The following is a 24,981-nucleotide window of genomic DNA, read 5'->3' on the forward strand; positions in this document are numbered from 1 at the left end:
ATAACTTAAGAAGACATCTCTGGATTAGACTAAAAGCCCATGGGGTCCAATGTTTGTAAAAGCCCATAAAAGCCCATGTTTCCTACAGTGGCCAACCAGATCTAGATAGTTTTATAAATAATAATAATAATAATAATGGCACCCAATGTGACACAATTGGTTGCACTGGCCTAATTCTGCCTCTGGGACTGGGGAAGGGAAAAGGAGAGACTTGCTAAGGTGTAGTTATTAAATGGCTGCTAGACTAAGTGATGCCAGTAATTTTGTCTTTGGGGGTATTTATTATTATTATTATTATACACTTGCTGAGTGAGAAAGATAAATGAATTTTAATAACCACATGAATAAATGAAATAAATTATTCAGAGGGGAACTAAAATACAAATATTCAGAAGCAATTACCTTTGAAAAAATGTCATCTCGAACCTTAATTACTTCTATCATAATAATATTGAGATCAGTGCCTGAGAAGCAGCTTGAAGGCGACAAAATGTAATGTGAACCTCCAGATCATGCTAGTACAGAGTGACTAGGAAGAAGAAATCCCATAAGTTGTGTCTGTGGCTTATCTCTGTCCCCTATTCATCACTGTGAGACTCCCAACCCCACTTCAAAAGGAAAGCGGGTATTTATGGGCTGTTGGAGCTTTCAATCACGTTGAATAAAATATAGACCATATTTTATCAGTTGGAGAAAAGGGACTATTTGTATCATTAGCAGGGACATTTCCGGAAACATCAACAGGCGCTCTTCTGTGCATTGAGAAGACAGGCGCCACAGGATTCACGCAGGATTATCAATTTGTCATCTCTAATGACTGAAACACACAGCCTGACACCACAAGCAATAAACAGCCATGTTAGTTGCAAATGTAAGTGAGGAATATGACAAGACCTCATAGACGTGGCATAGAGAGGTGGAACAGCATCTCATGAAAAGTTCAGTGAAATACAAATATAAAACACTGGAGAGTCTATTGGCATGAAATACAAATGCCACTTGAGGGTGGGTGTGGGGAACCAGTGCCATCTTCTGCCACTGGGGCAGAAAAAGCTTTTCCTGATCCTTATCACCATGTGTGTGCAGGTACTTCAGTTTCAAACAAATTACAACAGGAAATATTATTAATGGCACAGGAGTACTTCACTTTTGGTTGAGGGATTTATTTACTCTGGATTACTACAGCCCAGAAAGTAAATATATATATTAATTGGATGGATTCCTGAAGATGGTGAAAAGCACGAATTGCATATTTTAATTCAGGCTTTGTTCTCTTAATAGATAAGAGCTTTCATCTCTCACATTTTTTAAAAAATACATCTGGCCACTATTTTTTATTTTTATTTTTACTTTCCATGTTAGTTAAAGGCGGTGCCATTTTAAGAAAATACAATATCCTTTGGTGGAGAAGACTGAGGGGTAGATTTTTTAAAAAATGGTGACAGCCTGCAGATTTAATTTTGAGTTTCTCATATGAATATTATTGATAATCCTCTCCAGTGCTGCAAAAATTAAAGATAGAAAAACTACTTGCCTAGGCTAACACTGAGCTCAGGATTACATTTGAATAAATAGCATTTTGTAAGTAAAAGGGGGGAGAAATTCAAATGACTTAATTTGGAGCCTTATCTTCCTGCATACAATTTAACAAGCCCATATGAAAGGAGACGACCGAGGGAGAGACATTTTCATCCCGATATTATTACAAGAGATTTATAACTCTCCGATGGAATGGTTGCAAAACTGAGTGCATATTACTACGGCAGTATATATTACTCCAACAGTCTGATCCAATAAATTGGCTTAAGTTGTAGTGTTGTGCTGCCCTGAGGCCTTTTCAAAGTATGTGGTAGGATATACAGTAGAAGACCAGCCAACCAGATAAAAAAATGTTCAGCCGCAGCTGAAGCATGAGTCCTGCTAGTTATCCACTTTCTACATCGAAATATAGAGTGTTCCTCCCCCCCCCTGCCTTCTTTTTTCCTCCTATACTATTTTCTCATCACACAACAGTCCTTTGCACTTCTTTGCTGACTTCCTTTGCGTGTTCCTTATTAGCTTTCTACCAATGATCCTCTGCTTCTGCCGCCGCCATTTTTGCCCCACCTTGCTCTCTGCTTAGCGATATGTAAAAGAGTCTGGTACACCATTTATTCATGCCCAACAGTCTGTTAAAAATAGGAAGAACAGGAGATAGCCAAACAGCAGGGTAGGGCCCCAGAGGATTTAGATCTGCCCAGGCATGAGTGAAAAGGCTAGGGAGGTGACAGAGGACTGGAAACTACTGATGCTCACTTATTTGTCCTATGTCTGCAACAGAAGCGGTTGCTGTTGCTTTCAGTCTGCAAACAATATGTAATTGATGACTTCCTGACATGTTCATTGTGTGTCCTTTGCATTGAAATGAATGGGGTGGAATAATGTAATGACAATGTAACAGATGTAATTCATTATATAAATTACATTAGTTACCTAATTTCAGCAGAGCAGACAAATAACATAGGTTTTTTTTTAAGGAAAACAAACTGCAGTGGGATGGAAACAGTGCTGCGTGGAATGAATACAGTGCAAAATGGAAAACGGTACCTTCTTACATTTTTAGGAAAGGCCAAGGATCTGCATAGAAATAGCTGGATCTAAATGCTTTGGCTGGGATATCCCTGAAAACACCAGCTTGACTTGTGGCAAGATGGCTCAGCACAATGGGAGACTCCAAGAGACTCTGGTGCAGGGCTTGACTCAGGAGCCCTGTTGAGACACCAGATCCCAATGCCATCATGGTTGCTACCTAGAGAGGAAACGATAGACCATTCCAGCTTGGAGGAGACCACAAGAAGCCATGATCCTCTTTGCTTGGGGATTCAGGTGATGCCAGAGGGCCAATTTGGTGCCATTAAGGGCATAGCTGTCAAGTTTTCCCTTTTCTTGCGAGGAAGCCTATTCAGCATAATGGAATTTCCCTTTAAAAAAGGGAGAACTTAAATGCTGGAGAGGGTCACCTTAACAGGCACATATTTCCACATGTGGTGGGAGTGCCCCAAAATTCAACTATTTTGGACAACAACCATACGGGAAATAAGTAAAATAACCAAGCAAACATTAGAAATGACCCCAGAATTGCCCTTACTAAACATTTTCTAGGACAATAATGCCTAAGTGCACCACAAAGAACTCATAACCCCCTTACTCTCCGCAACCAGAAGCACCATAACCAGACACTGGAAAGACCTGTCAGGAGTAAGCATGGACCAGTGGTACCAAATAGTATGGGAAACAGCCCTACTAGAAAAATTAACCAATAAGCTGAAACTGACACGGGGACAAATAGAAGATGACTTCACCCCAGTATGGTTCCCCTTTATCACATACACAGTCCAACAGGACAATGACAAAAATCCACCAACAGCATACAAATCGATATGGCTAACCTGATCCAAAACACTCACCCACCCCACTCACCCACGAAACAAAGACCACTACAGCCAATCACAAATGAACAACCATACCCTAGGCCGACCCAAACCTCTCTCACCACCAAAGGAACACAAGGGAACAACAAACAACCTGCACAAGTGACGCTGACAACCCCCCCTACGTATATTAAGTAAAATAGAGAAACCGTCATCTGACCCCCCATCTCCCCCATCTACTTCTACCCCCCTCTTTCCTCCCAATGTCTCAACAAATGAAACTGATTTGTAAAAATGTTATGAGAGACATTGCATATATTTCTGTAAATCAAGAAACCCTTTAATAAAACAAAAAACAAAAAAGGGGAGAACTTAACAGCTATGATTAAGGGATATAAAAAAACTTGCAGATTTGCTGGGTGAAGCTACCTACTGAGCAGAGGTCCTCCTTCTACACCTTTTGGTTTCCAGCTAGCCTTCTACTTTGTCCTACTTCCAGCTCATCTGGCCTCCCATTTTGCCATCAGCTGACCTGTCTCTGTGGAACGTACTTACTCTTGGCCTGAGCTCTTGAGTGGGTCCTTCAGGAAAGGGAAATGGGGCTTCTACAGGTGACTTCACAGAGAAGCAATGAGGATCCGTGCCGTGATCCCAGTGGTAAGGCATGCTGTATGAACTCTGCCAGTGAAAAGGCTGACTTCATTCACATAGGGCACAGGTGCCAGGCAATTTTATGTGCACCTCTTTGGCAGTTTTGTGGCTCTTTTGAGACTTCTGAGCAAGAGCCGTGCCTCATAATTTAAGAAACAGTATATAGTAAGCACCTGCCTGGCCCAAGTGGCATGATCTGCCAATGCATTTGCTATTCAGCAGGAGTATCTGGTGCAGCAAGGCATGTAGGCAAACCGCCTACGCCTGCAGAGAAATCTTTATCAATTTATTAGCTTTAAGCACGCTTGGAAGATACGGCCTCAGCAGTGGTTATCAGCTATCTGACTTGCTGTGTTGATGGTTGCTTGGGTGCCTTTCAGACCGTCTAGCTGATTTCCCATTCTCCCCTCAGTGCATTTTCCTTTAAAACATTTATCCTGCAAACTCAACACAAATATGTCATTTGTGTTAACTAACATCTGGAGGTTTCACAATTGTTTGAAAATTTTCTCTGATGGCATAATAGTTAAATCGATGTCAATGCTCGGTCACATCAAATGCGGAAAAGACAAGGCTACTTACATTTAATTCAAATGGAATTTACTTTTCAGTGAACATTCGAGCTGCAAGGCTCTTATTTCAAAGAATGCTCTTAAAAGTGAATGGGAGGCTATTTTGGCATTTACAGTCGGCTAGGATTCTTTTTTGTTTGTGTAGCTCTTCTATGATGCTGAATCCGACTCGGCCACTTTTACTAAAGCCATCCCTGTGTTACTGTGGAAAGCAATTTTGCTTCTGAATAATTAACCAAACACAAATATTGGGCTAATTATAATAATAAAATGGCACAGCATGACTGAAATATGGACCAACATAACATGATCATACATTAGACCCGCCTGTGCTTTGACAGGATTTCTTTCTTTCGTTCTTTCTTTTACTTCAATCAATCTGCGTGGACCTATCAATTTTAACGAGTGTGCTTTTCTTAAGGGTATATTGAAACTCATCAGGCCCCCTCTCAAAGCATCATCATTAACTTTCCTTGTCTTCCTCCAGACACTCCCTGGTGTGATATGTGATCAATCTCCTTAATATCTGCCTCATCCATTCGCACAGCACTGTTTTGTTCTGTCTTTCCTTCTAGAATTTTCACAGGCAGAGTGTCTTGGAGACGCAGGAGCTGGATGTAAGGATACTGACCAGATTACTCTAACCCAGGCACCCCCAAACTGCGGCCCTCCAGATGTTTTGGTCTACAACTCCCATGATCCCTAGCTAACAGGACCAGTGGTCAGGGATGATGGGAATTGTAGTCCAAAACATCTGGAGGGCCAAAGTTTGAGGATGCCTGCTCTAACCAAACTGAATTGTAGTATTATTCAAGAGAGAAGGGTAACCGTGGTGGAAAGAAGACTTTGTGATATGGTTCAGAACGGTGACCAGAACGCAAAAGCATTTCAATTGCTTTCAATGGAGACAAATCAGGTATCATATGTCACAGGAAGAGAGGCAGCAGTAGTGATGAGATCTCCCCACCCTCTTCTGCTCTACATGAACCACCATTTACTAGTTAGGTCAGAAATCAGATAGAGCCTATCCAACTTTTTTTGCTGTGTTGGTGGCATTGCTCCAATGCAACAACACTGCAACCTGCACAATAAGATCTCATAAGCATACCCATCAACTGTCCCGGGGAAAAAAACAGGACACCCCATTCCACCCACCCACTACCGCAATAGTATGGTGGCCATTTTGGGTGCCTTGCTCTCATGCCATTTCAGGCTGAGGTCTTGCCACAAAAAGCACTTTTTAAGGGCCTGCAATCTCATGCGGGTCACGTGCAGGATTTTGAACCTGGAAGATGGTGTCCCAGATTTGGGTCACGTCATGTTGGAAGGTATGATGTAGGGAGGTACTCAGACTATTTGGGGGCAATCCAAGTAATAGTTAAGGAACACTCATGTAAAAAGTTGAAATGGCTGCCTTCACCATCACATATTAGTGCCCTTGTCACAGATCTAACAATATTGGTCAGAAATAGCAGCATACAGCCTGCCAACCTGTTCACTGCATTTTTCTTTCTGATGGACATGCACAATGCTGTAATTAATAGTCTCTTTTTTTGCACATGATACGTATATATAGATATAAATTGTGTTTGTGTGCTGCCTTTCCACAGTTCAAACTTGCTGAAGATGGCTTACAACGTGACAAAATACATAACTATAACATAACAAAAGCGTTGTTGTTGTTTAGTCGTTTAGTCGTGTCCGACTCTTCGTGACCCCATGGACCAGAGCACGCCAGGCACTCCTGTCCTGCACTGCCTCCCGCAGTTTGGTCAAACTCATGTTCGTAGATTCGAAAACACTGTCCAACCAAGATAAACATAAAAAAAAATACAAAACCAAACTGAACCATTTGTACATAAACCACAACAAAATCTAAACCAAAGATACAAAACACCAATAGCAACAACACCCCCACAATAGTGTCGGCATCTGGGGGTCGAACAGCCAGCTGGCTATCCCCCAGCTGGATCGTCTCCTTCCAGCCGACATGCTGGAAGATCCCTCAACCTCTAGTGCGACCCAAGCCTGCGGATATGGGCACACTTTACTTAGCAGAGCAAAACTGCGCAACAAAAGAGGCTTGAAGCATGTGAAGACATATCTATAGCGTTTCTCCGAAAATAAGACACTGTCTTATATTTATTTTCCTCAAGAAAGGCTTATTTTCGGGGGATGTCTTATTTTTTTATTACGCGTCCAGCCTCGCCTCTTCCTTGGCGCCCTCCAGAACTGCGCCTGTCACTATGTCTTATTTTCGGGGTATGGCTTCTATTGCTCAAATGCTTAGAAATCCTGCTATGGCTTATTTTATGGGTATGTCTTATTTTAGGGGAAACAGGGTAGGAACTACAGATTTATTAATCATAAATCAGAACAAAGAAACATGTTGTCTCTCTCCTTGCCATCTCTTCCGAGAGACAGTGAAAAGCAAAAGCAAAACAACCCAACGGAAGTTCCGCTTACTTCAGCAAACAGTGCTGGAATGTAAACAGACATGTGACATGTAACAATCCCATGTCTGTAACTAAAGGTGGAATGGAAATTTCCAACAAATAGAACTCCTTAAGCAATACTCCAGCCCAAAAGTCTGTTCAGCAGCCTTAGCTTTTGTAGCTGGAGTCAGTCCTAGTCCTGCCAGGTGGAACTGTCACACCAAATTGAGTATAATATTTTCAGAGGTATACAAATTGGTGCAGCTTGGAACCGTTACACCATATTGGGTGGCAATATCTTCCGGGCCATCCAAATCAGCACACTTTGGAATAGTTTGGTCTACCATCTTGATTCAAAAGGGGTGTCTGACAGTATCTAAACACATATGAAAACCCACTTCTCCAACTTAGGATCCCTCATGCTAACTTGGGTGATATCTTCCTTCAAGGGTGTGCAGATGCCTAGAGAACAGACCGACCAGCCTTTTTACACAATATGATAGTCTTAAGATTTTTAATTAAATAGGCGCAATATACAGTCATTTGTCCAGCATAATATTTTATGCATTTAAAGCTCTTAGGTGCCTGCAGTACATGAAAAGCACTTTATGAGCCCTTGCATTATTGCATATTTCATTATAATGTAATTCTATATTAGGTATTCCATTTATGCACAGCCCAAAAATAGTTCATACTCTCTAGCAAATGCAAATTTCCATAGAGAAGCCACAAGGAATTTTTAAAGCTTAACTGTTTGTGACACAGCGACACTATTCTGCATCACTGATGAAGAAGCTGCTACTGTAAAACAGAAATGCTACAAAACATGCTTCTGAGCTGGATAACAAGTGAACTAAAAGAGACCAATGGAAGTGCAGGATATTACACAACAACCCTTAACATGAATGCATTGCAAGAAAGGCGGGACTGTCCCTGCTTCTCTCAATCAGGTTTGTCTCCAGTTAAACTCACTTTGTCCCTTGCTTGTTATATGTCTTGCTCTGTGTGTGCCTCTGCATGGGGTGACTGCTTGGTGGTGCGGAGGCAGGGCTTCATCTCCCAGTGGTGCTCCCATGAGATATTATGGATGGCAGGTGCTGAGGTCTTCAAAAGGTCTTTGCCATGAGGGTCCAGAGCCATTTTGCCCTGCAGGTTACCCACCCTTGGGGTTAGAGCCTCGCTGGGCTACTTAGGTTGCTGGTTGACAGGGCTGGAACGGATTCCAACCTCAACTGGCCTTGGGGTTCCACTTTCTCTCAGTGACATGTTGTTTTTAATGTTAGGTAATCTCACAATGTTGTCACAACCTCACGCAGAAATGTCATTGGGCAGGACCAACATAGTAAAGGAGGCCCCTATAAGGGGAAGATTGGATCAAAACATGTCCTAGGCTGGGGTATGGTGCCTGCCAGCCTATCTGGCATCTATTCCCCTGGGTGCCCAGTGGGATTCCAAATCCTTGGCTTGCACCATGCCAATATTCAACACACTGGCTGATATCCATGGTACAGGGTTGGGTTGTTGCCTGATTTCTCCTAACACTGGTGTCCAGTCTGAGTTTCTTCCACCACACATTCATGATCCACAAATATGTGCCTGCCTGGGTATTAAGCTGATCTAAATTTCTCCTGTAAACTCCAATTTCTTAACTATCACTGTTCTGGAATAAAGCACCCTATTCAAACGAAAGATGGATCCTGAAAACCACATCCTTTACTTTCTGACATATTCAGCCGATTTGGGGAAAACGTTTGGTGACCATGTGAACAACTGATTATCTAGTCACTCACAGTTGCTGGGAAATTTGGAAACAGGACACTCTTGCGATTCATCCAACAGCTACTGAATCCCAAATGAACCCATGTTTCATATAATTCAACTGCCTGCAAGAGAGAGTATTCAATAAACCTTGACACATGTGCTAGGATAGTCTTATGCAAAGAGAGTCCACAATCTTCCTTGGTAGCTGGTTCAATGCACTGCAGCTCTAGCTTTAAAAAGCCCAATTCTTACTCTAAATCACCCCCCCCCAATACTAAGCCATAAAAACATTCCAATAAACCATTATATTTATGCCTATTCTAGTAGGTAGGTAGTTTGAAGGCACCAACAAACTCCAGGCTTCCCCTTTTACCTTCTGCCTGAACTCTCCTGGTATGACCTGCTTTCTAGAGTTATGAGTGCCCATTCAGAAAACCCTCACAGCCTTTCAAAATCTTCTGGGAAATAAAGTGCTTAGAAAAACTGAACATGGTACAGTCTATTACTCACCAAGTCTTTGGTTTGCTCTTCCCTTGATATCATGCAAAAAATGACACTGAACTGGCTTGGAAGGGCAAGCAATGGCTGGAGCAATGGCTAAACCAAAATGCTTTCTTGTGTTGACTAGCAAGATTAATAAAAGGTAGCAAAAGAGGTTGCTTTCCGATTCTTTCATTAGGGGCAATGAATGTAGAAATGGAATAATAGTCACTGTGGAAGGTAGGACTTGAAGCAATGGCTTCAAGTTACAAGAAAGGAGTTTCCGACACACAGACATTAAACAAGAAGTCTGCTTTTCAGAATTCTCTCCATTATTCTGCAGTGGTCATAATTTCCTTCACCTCACAATAGCCCTGCAACAATATTAGGTCTGTGGGGGCATAGTTGTGGTTGTTGTTTAGTCGTTTAGCCGTGTCCAACTGTTTGTGACCCCATGGACTAGAGCATGCCAGGCACTCCTGTCTTCCATTGCCTCCAACAGTTTGGTCAAACTCATGTTGGTAGCTTCGAGAACACTGTCCAACCATCTTGTCCTCTGCCGCCCCCTTCTCCTTGTGGGCCCTCAATCTTTCCCAACATCAGGGTCTTTTCCAGGGAGTCTTCTCTTCTCATGAGGTGGACAAAGTATTGGAGCCTCAGCTTCAGGATCTGTCCTCCCAGTGAGCACTCAGGGCTGATTTCCTTCAGAATGGATAGGTTTGATCTTCTTGGAATACCTGGGACTTTCAAGAGTCTCCTCCAGCACCATAATTCAAAAGCATCAATTCTTCGGTGATCAGCCTTCTTTATGGTCCAGCTCTCACTTCCATACATCACTACTGGGAGAACCATAGCTTTAACTATATGGACCTTGGTTGGCAAGGTGATGTCTCTGCTTTTTAAGATGTGGTCTAGGTTTGTCATAGCTTTTCTCCCAAGAAGCAGGTGTCTTTTAATTTTGTGGCTGCAGTGATCATGGAGCCCAGGGGGGCATAGTAGGAAGATGCAAAATGGTGGCTGGGTTGCCAAAGGAGTTGTTGCTACCAACGCTTACAGCAGCAGCAAAAACCAAAAACCCTTAGGGAAAGGGGTGGGGAGAGAACTGTGCTACTGCCACTGCAAAGGAGAACCTGGCAGACCAGAAGTGTGAAGGAAGCACCAACAGGGTGGCTACGTCTGATTGGTGGAGACATAAAGCCATGGCTGATGGCTCAGGAGAGAGACTACATGGGAAAGCAGACACACAAGACAGCAAAAGAAGGGGCAAGTGAAAAAGAATGGAAGTGACGAGAGGAGTCCTGAGCTTGCACACATGACATGAGTTTGCCCTGAGTGAGAGATTCACCAGTTTTCTCTGAGAAACGATAGAAACTGGTGCTTTGAAGACATTTGTGACCCTCAATGTAAGAAAAAACAGTGGTTGCAAGAAAAACCGCTCATGACCATTTTTTTCTGGAAATTTTTGAGAGGCCATTTGTGCATAAAATATATCTACTGTCCATCCACTGTCTATTTGTGTTAGAATATTGAAGAGCAGAGGGGGAAAAATTCCAGCAATCTAATTATCCAAAAGGGTAATATTATATTTTTTGAAAGATCAGCTTGCACCTTGACAACACTTAGAAAAATAATTTAGGGAACACTTTTGTCATTCCCAGCACGTGTTCATTTCTTTTTTTTTTCATATTTGCATGAAAGACCAAAAGGCTCCGGAGTAGTTCTCTATTCTGCTGCATAAATAATACATACTTTAAACTCATTTATACAGATTAGTTTTCTCTTTCAGGAAGGTACAACACTAAGTGCTGCCCACACACTGTATAGGCCAGAAGAGCTTCTCTAATATTTTATTTAATTAAGAGCTGCCATGGAAATTGGAAAGAGGAGAAACAAGTTAAATGACAGCGGCACCCTCAGGATGGGGTAGCGTCATCTATGAAGCTATCATAAATTTGATAAAATTCACAATGTGGTGCCTGTTTATACATTTATTATTTGACAGGCAAGGCTGCAATGGACATACCAATGGATGACTTTGCATTTAACTCATCAAAGCTATGATGACCTCACTGCCTTTGCTGCATTTGAACATATTTCCTATAAATGTTAGTTTCACGTGGGTATCTATTTCGACATCCAGATGGCTCACATCGGCTAGTATTTAAAATTTAAGATGGCTATACTGATGTCTTTTGCATCCTTCACATGAGCTATTTGAATTTTTTTGTTGGGTTTTGTTCCCCTTTTACTTTTCTTTATTCGTTTTTCATTTTCTTGTTCCTTTCTTTAAGTTGATATTTTTAAAAAATAAACACAAAACTTTATTTGGTGGGAGTGGGAAAGCGGGTTTGTTCTGAAAGAGCAGCAAATCAACATTAATTGTGCAACCTTGATTTGCCGGTATGTGATTGAATCCCACCTGAAAATACTGATTATCTTGAAATGTCCAAAGTGTCAGACTGAGAGGCAAATCATTGTTGTACTTTGACATTCTCAGTTATTCTCAATAAGCCTAGGTTCATTTCGCATGTGGCTTCTAGGGGAATCCCGCTGTAATTTACACAAATAATGAGGTCCTTATTAGGACGTGTTAGCAATTTCCTGCCTAGGTAGGCTTTTAATTAGCAGCGTTGTATGGAAATTGTTTCTTTTCTATCAATAGGTGTGGCACTAGAAAAGCAAAGAGTTCTGCGCATTATGAGAAAATGACGTAAAAAGGAAACAGTTTAAGATAAGCAGGTAAAGGAAGAATCTATTTAAAATACTTTAGACACAACAAAAGGCAAGGTTTTGCATATTCAGTGTTGTAAGTGAAATAATAAGATACCTGAAAGAAAATTCTGAAGGATGGTTTATTAAGCTGGTGCTCTGAGCTTTCAATACTGTTATATCATATTTAACTCTCTTGGGTGCTGTTAAGTATTGTCAGCCAACAAACCATAATTTCATGCTTGAGTGGACTAATTCAAGTCTACGCTTCTTCCTTTGTAAATACAACAGTATTATACCAGGATAGTCGACAGAGAAACAAAATAAAGCAAGCAAGCTTTTGATGTAAAAAAAATTCTTCTTTTGGAAAGCAATAAACTATGTTGTTAAATGGATAACTTAATTGGACTTAGACCTTCTTCCAAGACCTTAAATGCATTTATTTTCATTTGTACTCAGAGCCATTTCATGTGCACTGTGTAATTATTGTAATTTTAAAGACATTATTCATTCATCACCTAGAGCATGTGGGAGTTTTGTATACTACTTCTTTTTAATTTTTGTGCTAGGCATTATTTTATCTCCTATTTAGTTTGAAGCTGTTCAATTCGTTTGGTTTATTTGTATTGTTTTATACAAATGTACATACATTTTCATATTTATTTATTTATTTATTGATATGCTTTATTTTCAATATTATAATTTATAAATATTATTATAAATAATGATACTATCTATTTATAAATGCTACATTTATATATGTATAGCTACACATATGTATACGCACAATTTTATAGAAAAGTGGCAAAGAAATAAATGATGATTCAATCATTTGTTCTTCAGAATACAGATTATTTTTTTCAAGATATGTGGATAACTTTGGCATTTCTTTGGCTATTCACAGTGCGGAAGCAGAAACTGCCTTTGGAAATTGGAGAAAGGAAGGAGATATTTAGGAGAAACTTATGGGATTGCAGAGCGGAAGTCGTGCATTTGGTTTCCCCCTATCTTTTCTTTTTTCTTTTGTTATTTATTTCTGTTTTATTATTGAGTGTATTAAGTAGTTTTTTTCTTTTTCTTTTTACTGTTAGTGCTGATATTATACTATTAATTGTTGGCTATTGGCATATATTTGAGCCTACCCTTTCAGAATCCTTTTTAGTGTTGAAAGAACTAATTTCCCCCTTTCTCTCCAGTAGGTTCTGGAAGTTCAGCAAGGAGGGCATTTGTCTGGCCTCAAATGCAAGGGAGTTCCGTAAAATAAGGCCCACACAATACTGAACACATGGCTGGTGGTGGTTCCAAGCCATGGAGAGCTGTTAACAGTGACTCCCTTGAAGACCTCCATACCTGGGCAGGGATACTGTATGGATTAGGTGATGCTTGAGGACCCAAGTTGTTAAGGCCCATGTGAATTAATACAAAAACCTTGAACCTGGTCTGGTAGCTCATGAACCGCCAGTCCAAGTTTTTGAAGACCAGAGATACATTCTAGTGATAGTCTGCCCCCACCAGCTACAAAATTTTGCACCAGTTGCAGCCTCTGAGGCCCAAGAGTAGCTCCATGTAGAGCACATTACAGTAATCGAGCCTTGAGGTTACCAATGCATGGCCAGACCACCCCTGCCTGAAAAGGGCTGTAGTTGATGTACTAGCCATAGCTGCTAAAAAGCACTCCTGCATTGCTGGGGAAACCCAGCCAGATGGGCGGGGTATAAATAATTTATTAATTATTATTATTATTGTTGTTGTTGTTATACTTGAACAGTTCTGTAATATTATTTTGCTCAAGAAAATAGAAGTTTCTGACTGTATTTTTGGTAAAAGTTGATGTAACTTTTCCGCAGGGCCAGAATTTCTTTGTGTGTGAAAGTGTATTCATCCTAACATAGTTCATATCGTCAGGAAGTAATAATGAAGGCTCATTTGTCCTTTCTCACCTGTGCTGTGCCTTCAATGCCTATTCTTTGCTTGGAGTGTAGAGTTTATTTAGAATCCTATAGTTTTCTCCATGTGAACCTTTACTTACTACTTCAAAGGCTGAGGCACGCATGGTGCTATGAAATCTTTAAAGGAGAAAGATCATGAAATGTCACTGTGGGGCCTCTGGGATGAGCAAAGCAAAAGCCTTCTCTTAGACAACATTCGCTTTAGGAGGAGCTTGATTTTGATGCTATTTCATATAGTCTTAAAAGGGAAGACATTAGAGACAGGAGAATCCTATTAGATTCTTGATCTGTTCAAGTAATTGTCTACTGCTGTATAAAATCTACATTTAAATGCATAAATCCCTGTTTCCCTTGGAATATTTTAACACAATTTATCCCACTAGCCCAGCTGAAAGATTTCCTTGCAATTAAATTTGAATGTTGACTTTTAAAATTACTTTCCCTTCTTCTTAGGTATTTCACTCTGTAGCGTTCCAGTGATTTCTCTCTTCCTATTGTCATCCCCACATTTCTATAGACGTGGTTTTTAATTTGGAACAGCGCGCTATATTCCAGACATACAGAAGCCAGAGGTTCACACACACACACACACACACACACACACACACACACACACACACACACTTTCTCTTGATCCTTAATCCAGGCAATTAATTGGCATTTTCACAGTTCAAGGACACATTCCAGCTAGTCTCTAAACACTTGAGGATGGTATGCAGGCATGCCAGTGAGCAGGCCCTGCTACACCCCCCCCCCCAAAGCAGGGAACTGATCCATTTCCCAGACTTCCTGAGGAGCCCAAGGATGCATTGGCAACCCTCCCCTCCAGGACTCTAGCCAAATGTCTGTGGGCAGAAAAGTGCTGTTGCTGTACCATCCGAGCCCAGCAATTTAAAAGGAATGTGAATTCAGTGGGGTAATGCTACCAGCTGATAGCTATCTTCTACTACTCCAAGGTCTTGTTCCTGGAGTCGAAGAGCGCATACGTGAAATTAAGATACTTTTTTTTGCCCCAACATGCATCACTTTACATGATTTTACACTGAATTTCATTTGCAACTTTACTACCCATATCACTTAGTTTGAAATGGTCCCTTGGGAGCTCGTTCTGTTGCAATGACCGTGAACAATTTGGTACCATCAGCAAACATTGCCACTTCATGGCTACCTCCTAACTATTGATGGTTTATGAGTTAAAAAGCACAGGTCCCAATACCAATAGTTGGGGCACTCAACTTTCTACCCCTCTCCATTCAGACAACTGTCCATTTATTTCTGCTCTTTGCTTCCTGCAACTTAACCAATTTCTGATCCACAAAAGGACCTCTCTTCTTATTCCTCGACTGCTAAGATTACTCAGGAGTCTTTGATGAGGTATTTTGCTGAGAGCTTTTTGAAAGTCCAAATGCACTATGTCAACCAAATGATTTCTATCTATATGCCTGTTGAGGCTCTCAAAGAAATCTAGGTTCATGAGACAGGACTTGCCCTTGCAGAGGCCATGCTGGCTCGGCTTGGTTATTTCAACTTTAACAATACTTTCCACCCGTTTTCTGGGGACAGACATTCAGCTAATGCACACTGGATTTAAATTAGTTTTCCAGAATATATTTTAGAGAGCAGCAACTGGTAGCCCTGAATAAAAAGTGCTCTCTTAAATAGTGCCATTTCCCCTCTCTCCAACCCCAAATTGAAGCATCTGTGGCAATGGGAGTTGAAAGCAGGCTATTCTGAAGGCTGAAGCATGTGCCGTTGCATGACCCCATTTCTTTGTCATAAGGCCTTGCAGCATATTGAGCAAAATTATGCTTAGACAGCTTCTTGATGTCCTTGACGTCTCATAATTCTGCCCATTTCATTTCTTTCCGCAGTCTTACAAATGTGCACTTCATGTGGCTTAGTCACATTTCAATTGCCTTTGTTCAACATTTGTGTTATTGCTGTTACATTGGTCTGTACCTGCATGCATGTCCTATTCCCCATGAGGCCATTTTTCCATTCAAGGCAGAATAATATTACTATCAGCTGCAAAGTCTGTAAAGTGGTTTTAAAGTGGACCTTACTTCAAAGCTGCTGAGACTGAAATTAGAGGAGCCATCATTTCCCACTCCTGAATTTGTTGATAAACCATCTTCTGCCTCTTTCGAAGGAGTTGTCCATAGGATGACAGTGACAGCCTGTGATAAAGGGCAGATTCAGCTCAAGATCATAAGAAGAAATTCCTTTTGATTGTCAGCTCTTCCTCCACTGGAATGCAAGAGCTTTGCTTTTGGTGAGCAAAGTAAAGGATTTCTCTCTCTCTCTCCCGCAAGCTACAGTGCAAAACATATCTTCTGTAGATAGTGCTTATGCTTCCCCCCATTCAAAGACCAAGAAGTCATGCCACCTAACTATTCTCTCGGATGTGGTTTCTGCTACAATATGACCCTTCCCTTCCTTGCACCATCCTCTGTACTGTTCTCATAAAGCCATGTCCTCTTCCTTCCCATTTCTGTCTCAATGACAGCATCTTTATCAGATAGCTACTGGGCTCTACCAGTCTTCCACTGGAGTTCTGCATGGTAAACAGCACATCAAATGTGACAGGCAGATGCGTATCCCTCAAACACAGTCAGGAAGATGTTCTTGGGAGCTGTATTTGTCTGTGGCTATGTTTAGTGATGCTACACTCCCTCATGTGTTTAATGTATGAAATCCCATTTGAAGCCCAGTGAAAAGATGCTACCTAAAATGTGAAAAACACTTCAGATCAGACAAATGAATGGTAGGATATTTAGCATCCCCCTCCGACTTTCATGAGAGTTGGCTGTTCTCTTAAACTACAAAAGCAGTGACATATGGCAGGCTGAAAAAGAACAACAACAAGGAAAGAATGGGAGCAATCTGATAGCAAGATCTATCAGGATGCAGAGGTTTAGGATCCAGTGGCTCTCTGGTTGAGATGAAGGTTCCTGGAGCAGCTGGGCTCCATAGGATTAATTCCTGCATCCTCATAGCAAGGTATATATGGTATGAGTGGGACCTTCAACAAAATGTTGTGTGGAGTGCTCCTGTTTAGTGTTCCAGCCAGCCATGCCCTCTTGCATGATAGTCCATCCCATTTATCCGCCCACCCAGTTTTCCACCCCCCTGCAACAGTAAGTAAGTCTGCAACCTGTGACTGCTGAGTATATTCAGTACTCGTTGCACTGGTTTTTTTCTGGGGTGGTAGTGGTTCTTTAATCTTTTAAAAAAGTTGTTTTTTGTTTGTTTGTTTTTACTTCTGCAAGTCTCAGGGTTCCTACAAGCCCGTTGATACCTTCTTCTTGTGCGTGTTGTTGTTGTTTTGGCTACGTAAGCAACCACCCTTGTGCCTGAACATTGGAAATGGAATGATTGAAGCTCTGCCCACTGGGAGATGTCCTATAAGGTCCTAGCATTGTCCGAGTCTTCAGAGGGATAACTAATCCAGCACCTTCCCTTTCCCATCCAATAAAGGACCATACTCTCAACTGAGGTCCAGTTTTCAGTGAAGTAGAAAGTCCATGTCTGGGCAATAGCTCTTCAGTTTTCAAAAGGGGGTTCACAGGACTGAATACATCCTCCATACAGAAAACAGCACAAAGTGGTACAAGGCTAGGTATACTGCCCAGTGAGAACTTGCCTCTGCACAGTAAAACGTAAGCAACAAAGAACGGTACTTACTGGGGAAATAGTTCACTATGTCTTGTGAAAGAGAGGGTAGCTTTATGTTGCCAAGGAAGGAATAACCACCCAAAGTCATATATAATCAATCTGCCCTGTAGGTGGGTAGGCGAACACTTTCCAGACCTAAATATGGAGATCCATCAGACCCGGAGCATGAGCAATCTTACTGACTACATTGTTTGACCAACTCAATATGCTCTTGGTGATGCATGATCAATACATTACTTGATGCTTTTGAATTCTGTAGCTGAACTTGCAAAGGGAAGGACAAACAGATTGCAGAAAAAAACCCATTGAAATAATTGGTCTGTCTCTAAGGAATTAGAACATCTTTCAGAGAGAGCGATTCAGCATGTGAAAATGCCTAGATTTGTCAGACCTAGCCAGAGCAGCTTGAACTGTTCATTTCCTCCAAGGTTTGAGCATATAGCTTGCCGGCAGGAATGATATGTAAAAATGCTACTTTAAAATGAAAATACATTTGTACGATAATTGCAGGGCAGCGGTTGCGGTAAGTGAGAATGCCAGAGAAAGATGACTGTTTATGACAGAAGGGAGAAATAACTTCTTAAAATGCAGAATTGCTTTCATTTCAAAAGTCGTTTCCAAATTGTTTTCAAACATAAAAGACTTTTGTTTGAAGCACAGAACACCACAAATCAACTGGTCGACGAAAGGGCCTGTCAAAAAGGCACTACCCAGGTTTGCAGTTTAATCCAGGCATGTGACTTCCTTCTGCCCATTTTAAGCATTGCTTGGAAGAAGAAGCCAGAACACCCCCCCCCAAGAACAACAAATTAAACATTTATATTAGAGATTCAGCTGCCCCTTCTCCAACTCTCATCCATTCCTCATTCATTCCTCTTCCAAATTTTTACTTCGTTTGACATTTGCCTAAAGTATGAACTTGCTCACTGCTCTTAACTCTTCCTATACATCTAACACTTTCCCTCTTCTCCCTCTTTCCTGTTTCTCAGGCATACCCCGCTGCCTTGTCTCCTTCCCTCAGAAAATGTAGTATTTTATTTAATTACAAGAATATTGATTAACCACTAGCTCGTAAGATAATAATGCTATGTACGATAAAATCCTTCAAACACCATTAAATGAGAAAATCACACGGTACAGAACAAATGACCATCACTGAATTAAATCAATTCTTTAGAAATACTCGGGGTGGGAGGAAGGAAACGTTTTCAGCAGCTGATGAAATATCAGAATTGCAGGTGCCTGTCTGATTTAAAAGTACTAGTTCAGTTGGGCTGTGAGTCAGGATGGAGAATGGGCAGATTGGGAAACACTTTTAATATCTCAAAGGGTCAAAAGACTAAGCTGTCTTTTCACCTGTGGGGGAAAAGAAGATGCTGGACTACCATGTATTTTCTGCTAGGATGGGAAAGTACAGTGTTCTGTATGTTTTCCCTCACCAAACAAAAATGAAACTTAGAGTGGTTTGGAGTTGGAAGAGAGAGCCTTAAGCAGCCTCCATGGCCAACCTTCCTTCACATTGACTCAGGCAATTTTTAAACAAGCGGATAGAAGTAAATAATTCCACCCAACATATTGTTTGAGCCTCGACTTTCTACCCTCACTTCCCCCTCTTTTCCCGCATTTATTGGTGTACAGTTACAGTATATTGTTTATAACCTTTCAGATATCCATAGTCACAGACTTTTCTTTCTGAAGAAGAAATGGCATCAGCATGTTTCTAAAGCCTGCTCTGATGCCACATGGCATTAATTTTTAAACACCTTTCCCCTTTATACTGCAGTGCAAATTGAATTTTTAGCTGCGCCTGGAAAAAAAAGGTAGAAGACTATATCTGAAATCTTATTTACTCACAGTTTTCATATGAGTATCTTTCCATATCATGACTTCAATAACGGATTTTCAAAGGGGAAAGTAATTATCTACTGTGGGAAGCAATAAAAGTTAGAGCTGCCTGTAAAAAAAAAAATCTGTTGAGGATTTATAGGATTTGAAGGGAGTAGACAACGTGGTGCTTTCCAGATGTTGTTGGACTCCAGTTCCCATCAGTCTGTTATTCAGCTCCCCCCCCCCCGAAAGTCACCTTGTGGACTTGTATAGGTAAACATTTTAAAAAGCAAGATAGTGTGACAAGTAAATAAATAACTATTTTATTCCCAAGAGTTTCAGAATTATTGTTGGCACCTGTCTGTCTCGAGAGACAATGGACTCATAATTTGTCATAAACACCAAATATGCCTTTATTGAGGTAAGGTGTACTGAGAATTGTTCAATCTTAGTCTCTAGAAATGTTTTAAAACAATGTTTCTCTATCTCAGGACTTTCCTTGAACTCCCTGCCACTATTTCCCCCCAGTAGCAACAATATGATTCAATTTCACACTCAACTTAAAAATTAAAGGAAATTCCAGTTGCCTTGCTAAATTTATCTAAATTATTTTCACCTGTAATGAAATTATTTCCCATAAATCATTAATACTAACATGATAAAAGGATACTTGTGGTCAAAACCATACCATATTCTGAAGAGCCAAGCGCTTTCTGCTTTGGTTGTGTTTCTTTCCAGGTTATTCGCAGCCTGCAATAATATATTTTTTTAAAAAAGGTTTTTAAAAAACACCTGCAGATGTTTTACAAGCAGCAGCTAAACTAAATTAAAAATGTAAGCCATTTTAAACACATTTAATTCACCATTTATATCTTAAACTAAGCAGATTAACTATTAAGAAGGGCTCAGAAACAGGTTTTTGTTTTTTTAAAAAAACAGCAACTAAAATTGCTTACTATTATGAGACCAGCTACCACTTAGGTTGCAATCCTGACCTCACTTACCTGAGGTAAGACCCATTGAATTCAATAGGACTTACTTCTTAGTAGACATTGTTAGGCTCGTACTGTTAGTTACAAAGTATACTTATATCCCACCCCCACCATGGAATTGAATGATTCATGCTTGGAGTTTCCAGGGAGGTCTTCCATTCAGGTACTGAGCAGATCCAGATCTGCTTAACTTCACCAGTGACATTGGGAAGGGGCATGGCTCAGTGGCAGAGCATCTGCTTTGCATGCAGAAGGTCCCAGGCTCAATCCCTTGAGTCTCAAGGTAGGGCTAGGAGAAAACTCTGTCTGAAAGCCTGGAGAGCATCTGCCAGGTAGATCAGGTAACAATCAGATGTTATTGAGCTAGATGGACCAGTGGTCTGACTCTGTATAAGGCTCCTTCCTGTGTGCAGCTCCCATCAATTTCATTGGGACCTATCTGCAGGAGAACTGTCTGGAGGCTTGTGCCCAAAGTTTGGGTACTAGTAAGAATCAATAGTAGATTAACAGTGAAATCCTATCTCTTGAGTCACACCTGCCCAGAATGCAAGTGTTGGGCTGCCATATTTCAAAAAGTGAAAATCCGGACACAAAAGTTGTTGAGCTTTTTAAAAAGGAAATATACACTTACGACATGGGGATTGCCATATGTCCGAATCCCAGCTATGTCTGGGAAATTACAGACGTATGGCAATCCCAAGTGGCACAAAGGGAGCACTTTCCAAAAATGTTCCCTAGCCGTAGAGGAGAGGATGGTAAAAGCACAGAGGAATACCACACCAACCATCATGGGAACCAACCATCGTGACTAGTATCTATTGATGTTTTATTGACCTTATTGTAGTTTGTTAGCTGTATGTTTCAATGAGGAGTCTACAATCATTTAAATAATTAAATAAAGAGTCATCATTGATAGCCTTATCTTCTATGAATTTGGCTGTTCCCAAGGCCTAGGGTTGCCGTACGTCCGTAATTTCCCGGATATATCCGGAAAACTGCATTTGGAAGCAGAGTCCGGATGGGAATCGCTGAAATGTCTTGGAAAATCTGGATGTATGGCAACCAATGTGGGCAATGTTGTTTTGGGTGATTTTCCTTAAAAATATCTCAAAGATCAACAACTTTGCTCAAATATGGCAATCCTACCAATGCCAGCATAGTGAGACTACTAGATTGACCTATAAACTAAATTTAACTTCTTCTTTTTTTGTTTACCCGTCTTCTCCTGCAGTGATGTAGGATTTTAATCTTTGGGTATGGATCTGTTTTTGAGCAAATTGGATCATGCACCATATTTTTCTTTGCTGCATCAGTACTCACATAGAATAACTCAGCATTTATTTTTATTAATTATTCCTTTTTTTAAAAAAAGCTGTTGAGGGACACTGTATTCTGTGATCAATAAAAACAGTATTTCTTCTCCATTGCTGCAGTGGGAATACTTTCCATTTTGCTCCTGCCAAGCTTAGATGTCATTTGGTTTCATTTCATTTCATTTTTGTTTATAGCTTACAAAAAGGTCATTGCTACAGGGATCATAATCTTCCAATAATTATGACATGTTTCCTTCCTCCTGTCCACCTTCTCCTGCCGTGTGAGAAAACCAACACTGGAATTAATTTCTTAAGATTTTATTCATTGATTTCAAATCACCCTGTTGTTTTACAAGATGACTGGGGAGCATTGTCCTATAGTGCCCCATGGAAATGTCTCTGCAGCTCTGAATGATATACTACACATACAGCTCAGTTGGTTAGAGAGTGATACTACTGATAAACGCCAAGGTTGCAGGTTTGATCCCAGTATGGAACAGATGCATAGTCCTGACTAGATGATAATCAAGTTCCTTCCAACTCTACAATTCTATGATTCTATACATAATCCTGAACAAAGTGGCTAGTTGTTGTTGGAGATGTCTCTTGTTCTGCACTGCATCCTCTGGCCCCCCTTCCTGTACATAGAAAGTGACTAGAATATGCATGTATTAATGAATAAAGCATTTGTTTATTCATTTAGTGTCTGTCTGCTGCCATGTGAAGTTCTCTGTATAAGTGTTCTTTGAGTTTTCCAAGAAATATTGGTCAAATGTGATTCAATACCATCTCAAATTGGACACTTTCCTGGAGGTGTGAGTGTATCATACACAGTGTCCCAAAACTTGCCAATTTTGGGATGCACACCCAAAATTCCTTATTATTTTGGCTATTATATTATATTCTTGTATTATATTGACTATTATTGAAACACCCCAGACTATAGAGGGTTGTATTCAACACTACTGCTCCACACGTGTCACTGACTTTTGCTTGTGCAACAGAATGTCCTCTTCCTCTCCCATGTAGTCCCCTGAGCATCTGCAAAATCTGCTCCAGAGTTGTTGTTGTTGGTGGTGGTGGTGGGGGAACGACCAGTTTTAATAGAATAAAGGAGTTTAAAATACCAAATAATCTTCATTAAGTTAGCCAGCTCTCCCCTGGGACTTGACAAGAGGCCCAAAGTGTTCTTCCAAAACACCTGAACAAAATATGTACTATAAAAAGTCTCCCCAAGGAGATCACTTACGAGCCAAATGAACGGCTCTTACAAAATATACTTGTTTATCATAAGGAAGAAATTAGATTTCAATTTTTACCTAACAGCAACAACACCAGAGGTCTATAAGAGAACATGTAGCCCTTCCTAATATGCACAGAAACTACATTTATATGAATCTGTTTGGCAATGAAATCCTCACCAGATGTCCTTCTCCATGCGCCTTACCTTTGGGCGGTAGCAGGCAGTGGGATGGTGCAGTCAGGGTGAGATTGCTCACCTGCCTTCTAAACACTGAGCATTGCTGCCAGTTTCGGTGGAGGTGGGTAGGTTGAGGTGCAGGGCAGGTACAGCAGCAGGAGCATCAGATTGACTCTACACCTATACCTGCACCATGTCTTGCTCCCCATTCTCCTCTCTCAAGAACAAGCAGCAGTGCTTGGTGTTCAGAAGGCAGGTGAGCAGCACTGAGCCATCTGCACTGCCATCATCATTATTTTCAGAAAGCAAGCTGAATTTGTTAGTTAAGATTTGAATGGTGATTAGGATTTATTTATTTTTGGCTGTGATTTCTTGCTATTTGTATTTTTATTATCAGTGCTTTAAGATTTCACGAACACTGTTGCTATTTGCAACCTTTTCTAGTTGAGGTCTTTTATGGCGGGCAGGCAGGAAATAATTCTTTTTTTTTTAATTAACTAAATAAATGAGGAAACTTAATGATAACCTTTCCCCCGCTGGTGTACATCAAGGCTAGCTTTGTATTCTAAACATGCTTGGAACACAGCGAAGTGGCTGCATTCAATTATTCCTGAACATTATTGATGGTCTCACAATATTGCATTATGAAAGACTATTAGTGGATGAGTGGAAATAAATGAGCTACGAGTCCATCGTAGAACAAGTGATAAATGCACTGGGAAGTGACAGATCTGATGTGGCACAAAAAGTTGTGAATGCTTTGATAAGGATAATGTAATGTAAACAGCAGTGGTTGACTGGTTGGTGCAGTTCGGTTGTGTGCCTACATTGCTGCCATTTACTAGGAGGAGGGGTGAGACAAGGGGAAGCTCAGCATGCTGTGGGCACAGTGGCAGGAGTATCAAATTGACTCCACTGCCATGGCCGCACCATACAGAGATCCCGGTACCCCTGCTCTCTGTAAGAGGCTGTGACACTCAGTGACAACCTTGCCAGCCAACCACTGCTGAGTTTAACCATGCCAATGTGAGTCCAGGGGACTGTTGTTGACTGTATAAGACAGAAGTCCCCACTTCAAGAGAAGGCTCTTGTCACCTTTTCTCTCTCAAAACTGAAAGCGATGAAGCAATAGTTTGGAAATGCCCACAACCTTACAAGGGCACTTCTAGAATCCGTGGAGTGAGGAACCTGTGACCTTTCAGATGTTGTGGGATTCCAACTCCTATCAACTTCTGTCAGCATGGCCAATGGTTATAGATGAGGACAGCTGTAGTCCAGCAACATCTGGAAGGCCATTGGTTCCCCACCCCTGCTTTAGAGACCAGCAGCATGATGATACCCATGCAAGTAGCACAATGGGCTGATCCAGGGAAAAGAAAGTCTGTGCATCTTCCATATCCCTATCTAGCCCTTCCTCTTAATATGATGCAAGTTATCCATGTTGCCTTGCACAGATGAAGGGGGCCAGATGAAGAAAAGGAAAAGGGGCAAACATGGTTCTGTTGGGCTCTGTGCATCTCTTCCACGTGTGGGTACTGCCCACATCATAGGCTTGGATTATGTCTTAACACATTTATTGTGGCCTGGGCATTCATAGGTCTACTTCATCAGAAGCATGAAGTGGACAGCTGAGCTGGAATGGTGAAGATGGAAGAAACTGCTATGCAAAGTGAGGTTTTCAGAAATTACTGAAAACGTGCTAAAAATTAGGGATTGATGCTCAACCCTGCCAGGAAGTGCTCAGTTCTCAGAAATGACATTCATTATACCAAAACATAAAGTCTGCT

At 41.0% G+C, this 24,981-nt stretch overlaps 1 protein-coding gene across 1 annotated transcript in view; it reads right to left on the bottom strand.

The window, feature by feature from the left end:
- SLC9A9 (solute carrier family 9 member A9) overlaps positions 1 to 24,981 on the bottom strand; it is a 251,213-nt gene that overhangs the window by 40,882 nt on the left and 185,350 nt on the right. The window contains exon 14 of the mRNA XM_035132511.3: positions 20,140 to 20,219. Within this exon, the coding sequence (XP_034988402.3) occupies positions 20,140 to 20,219 (80 nt within the window). The remainder of the gene's footprint in view (positions 1 to 20,139; positions 20,220 to 24,981) is intronic.

This window comes from Zootoca vivipara, chromosome 5 (assembly GCF_965207765.1).
Source record: "Zootoca vivipara chromosome 5, rZooViv2.hap1.1, whole genome shotgun sequence".
In the NCBI taxonomy this organism is placed as follows: Eukaryota; Metazoa; Chordata; class Lepidosauria; order Squamata; family Lacertidae; genus Zootoca; species Zootoca vivipara.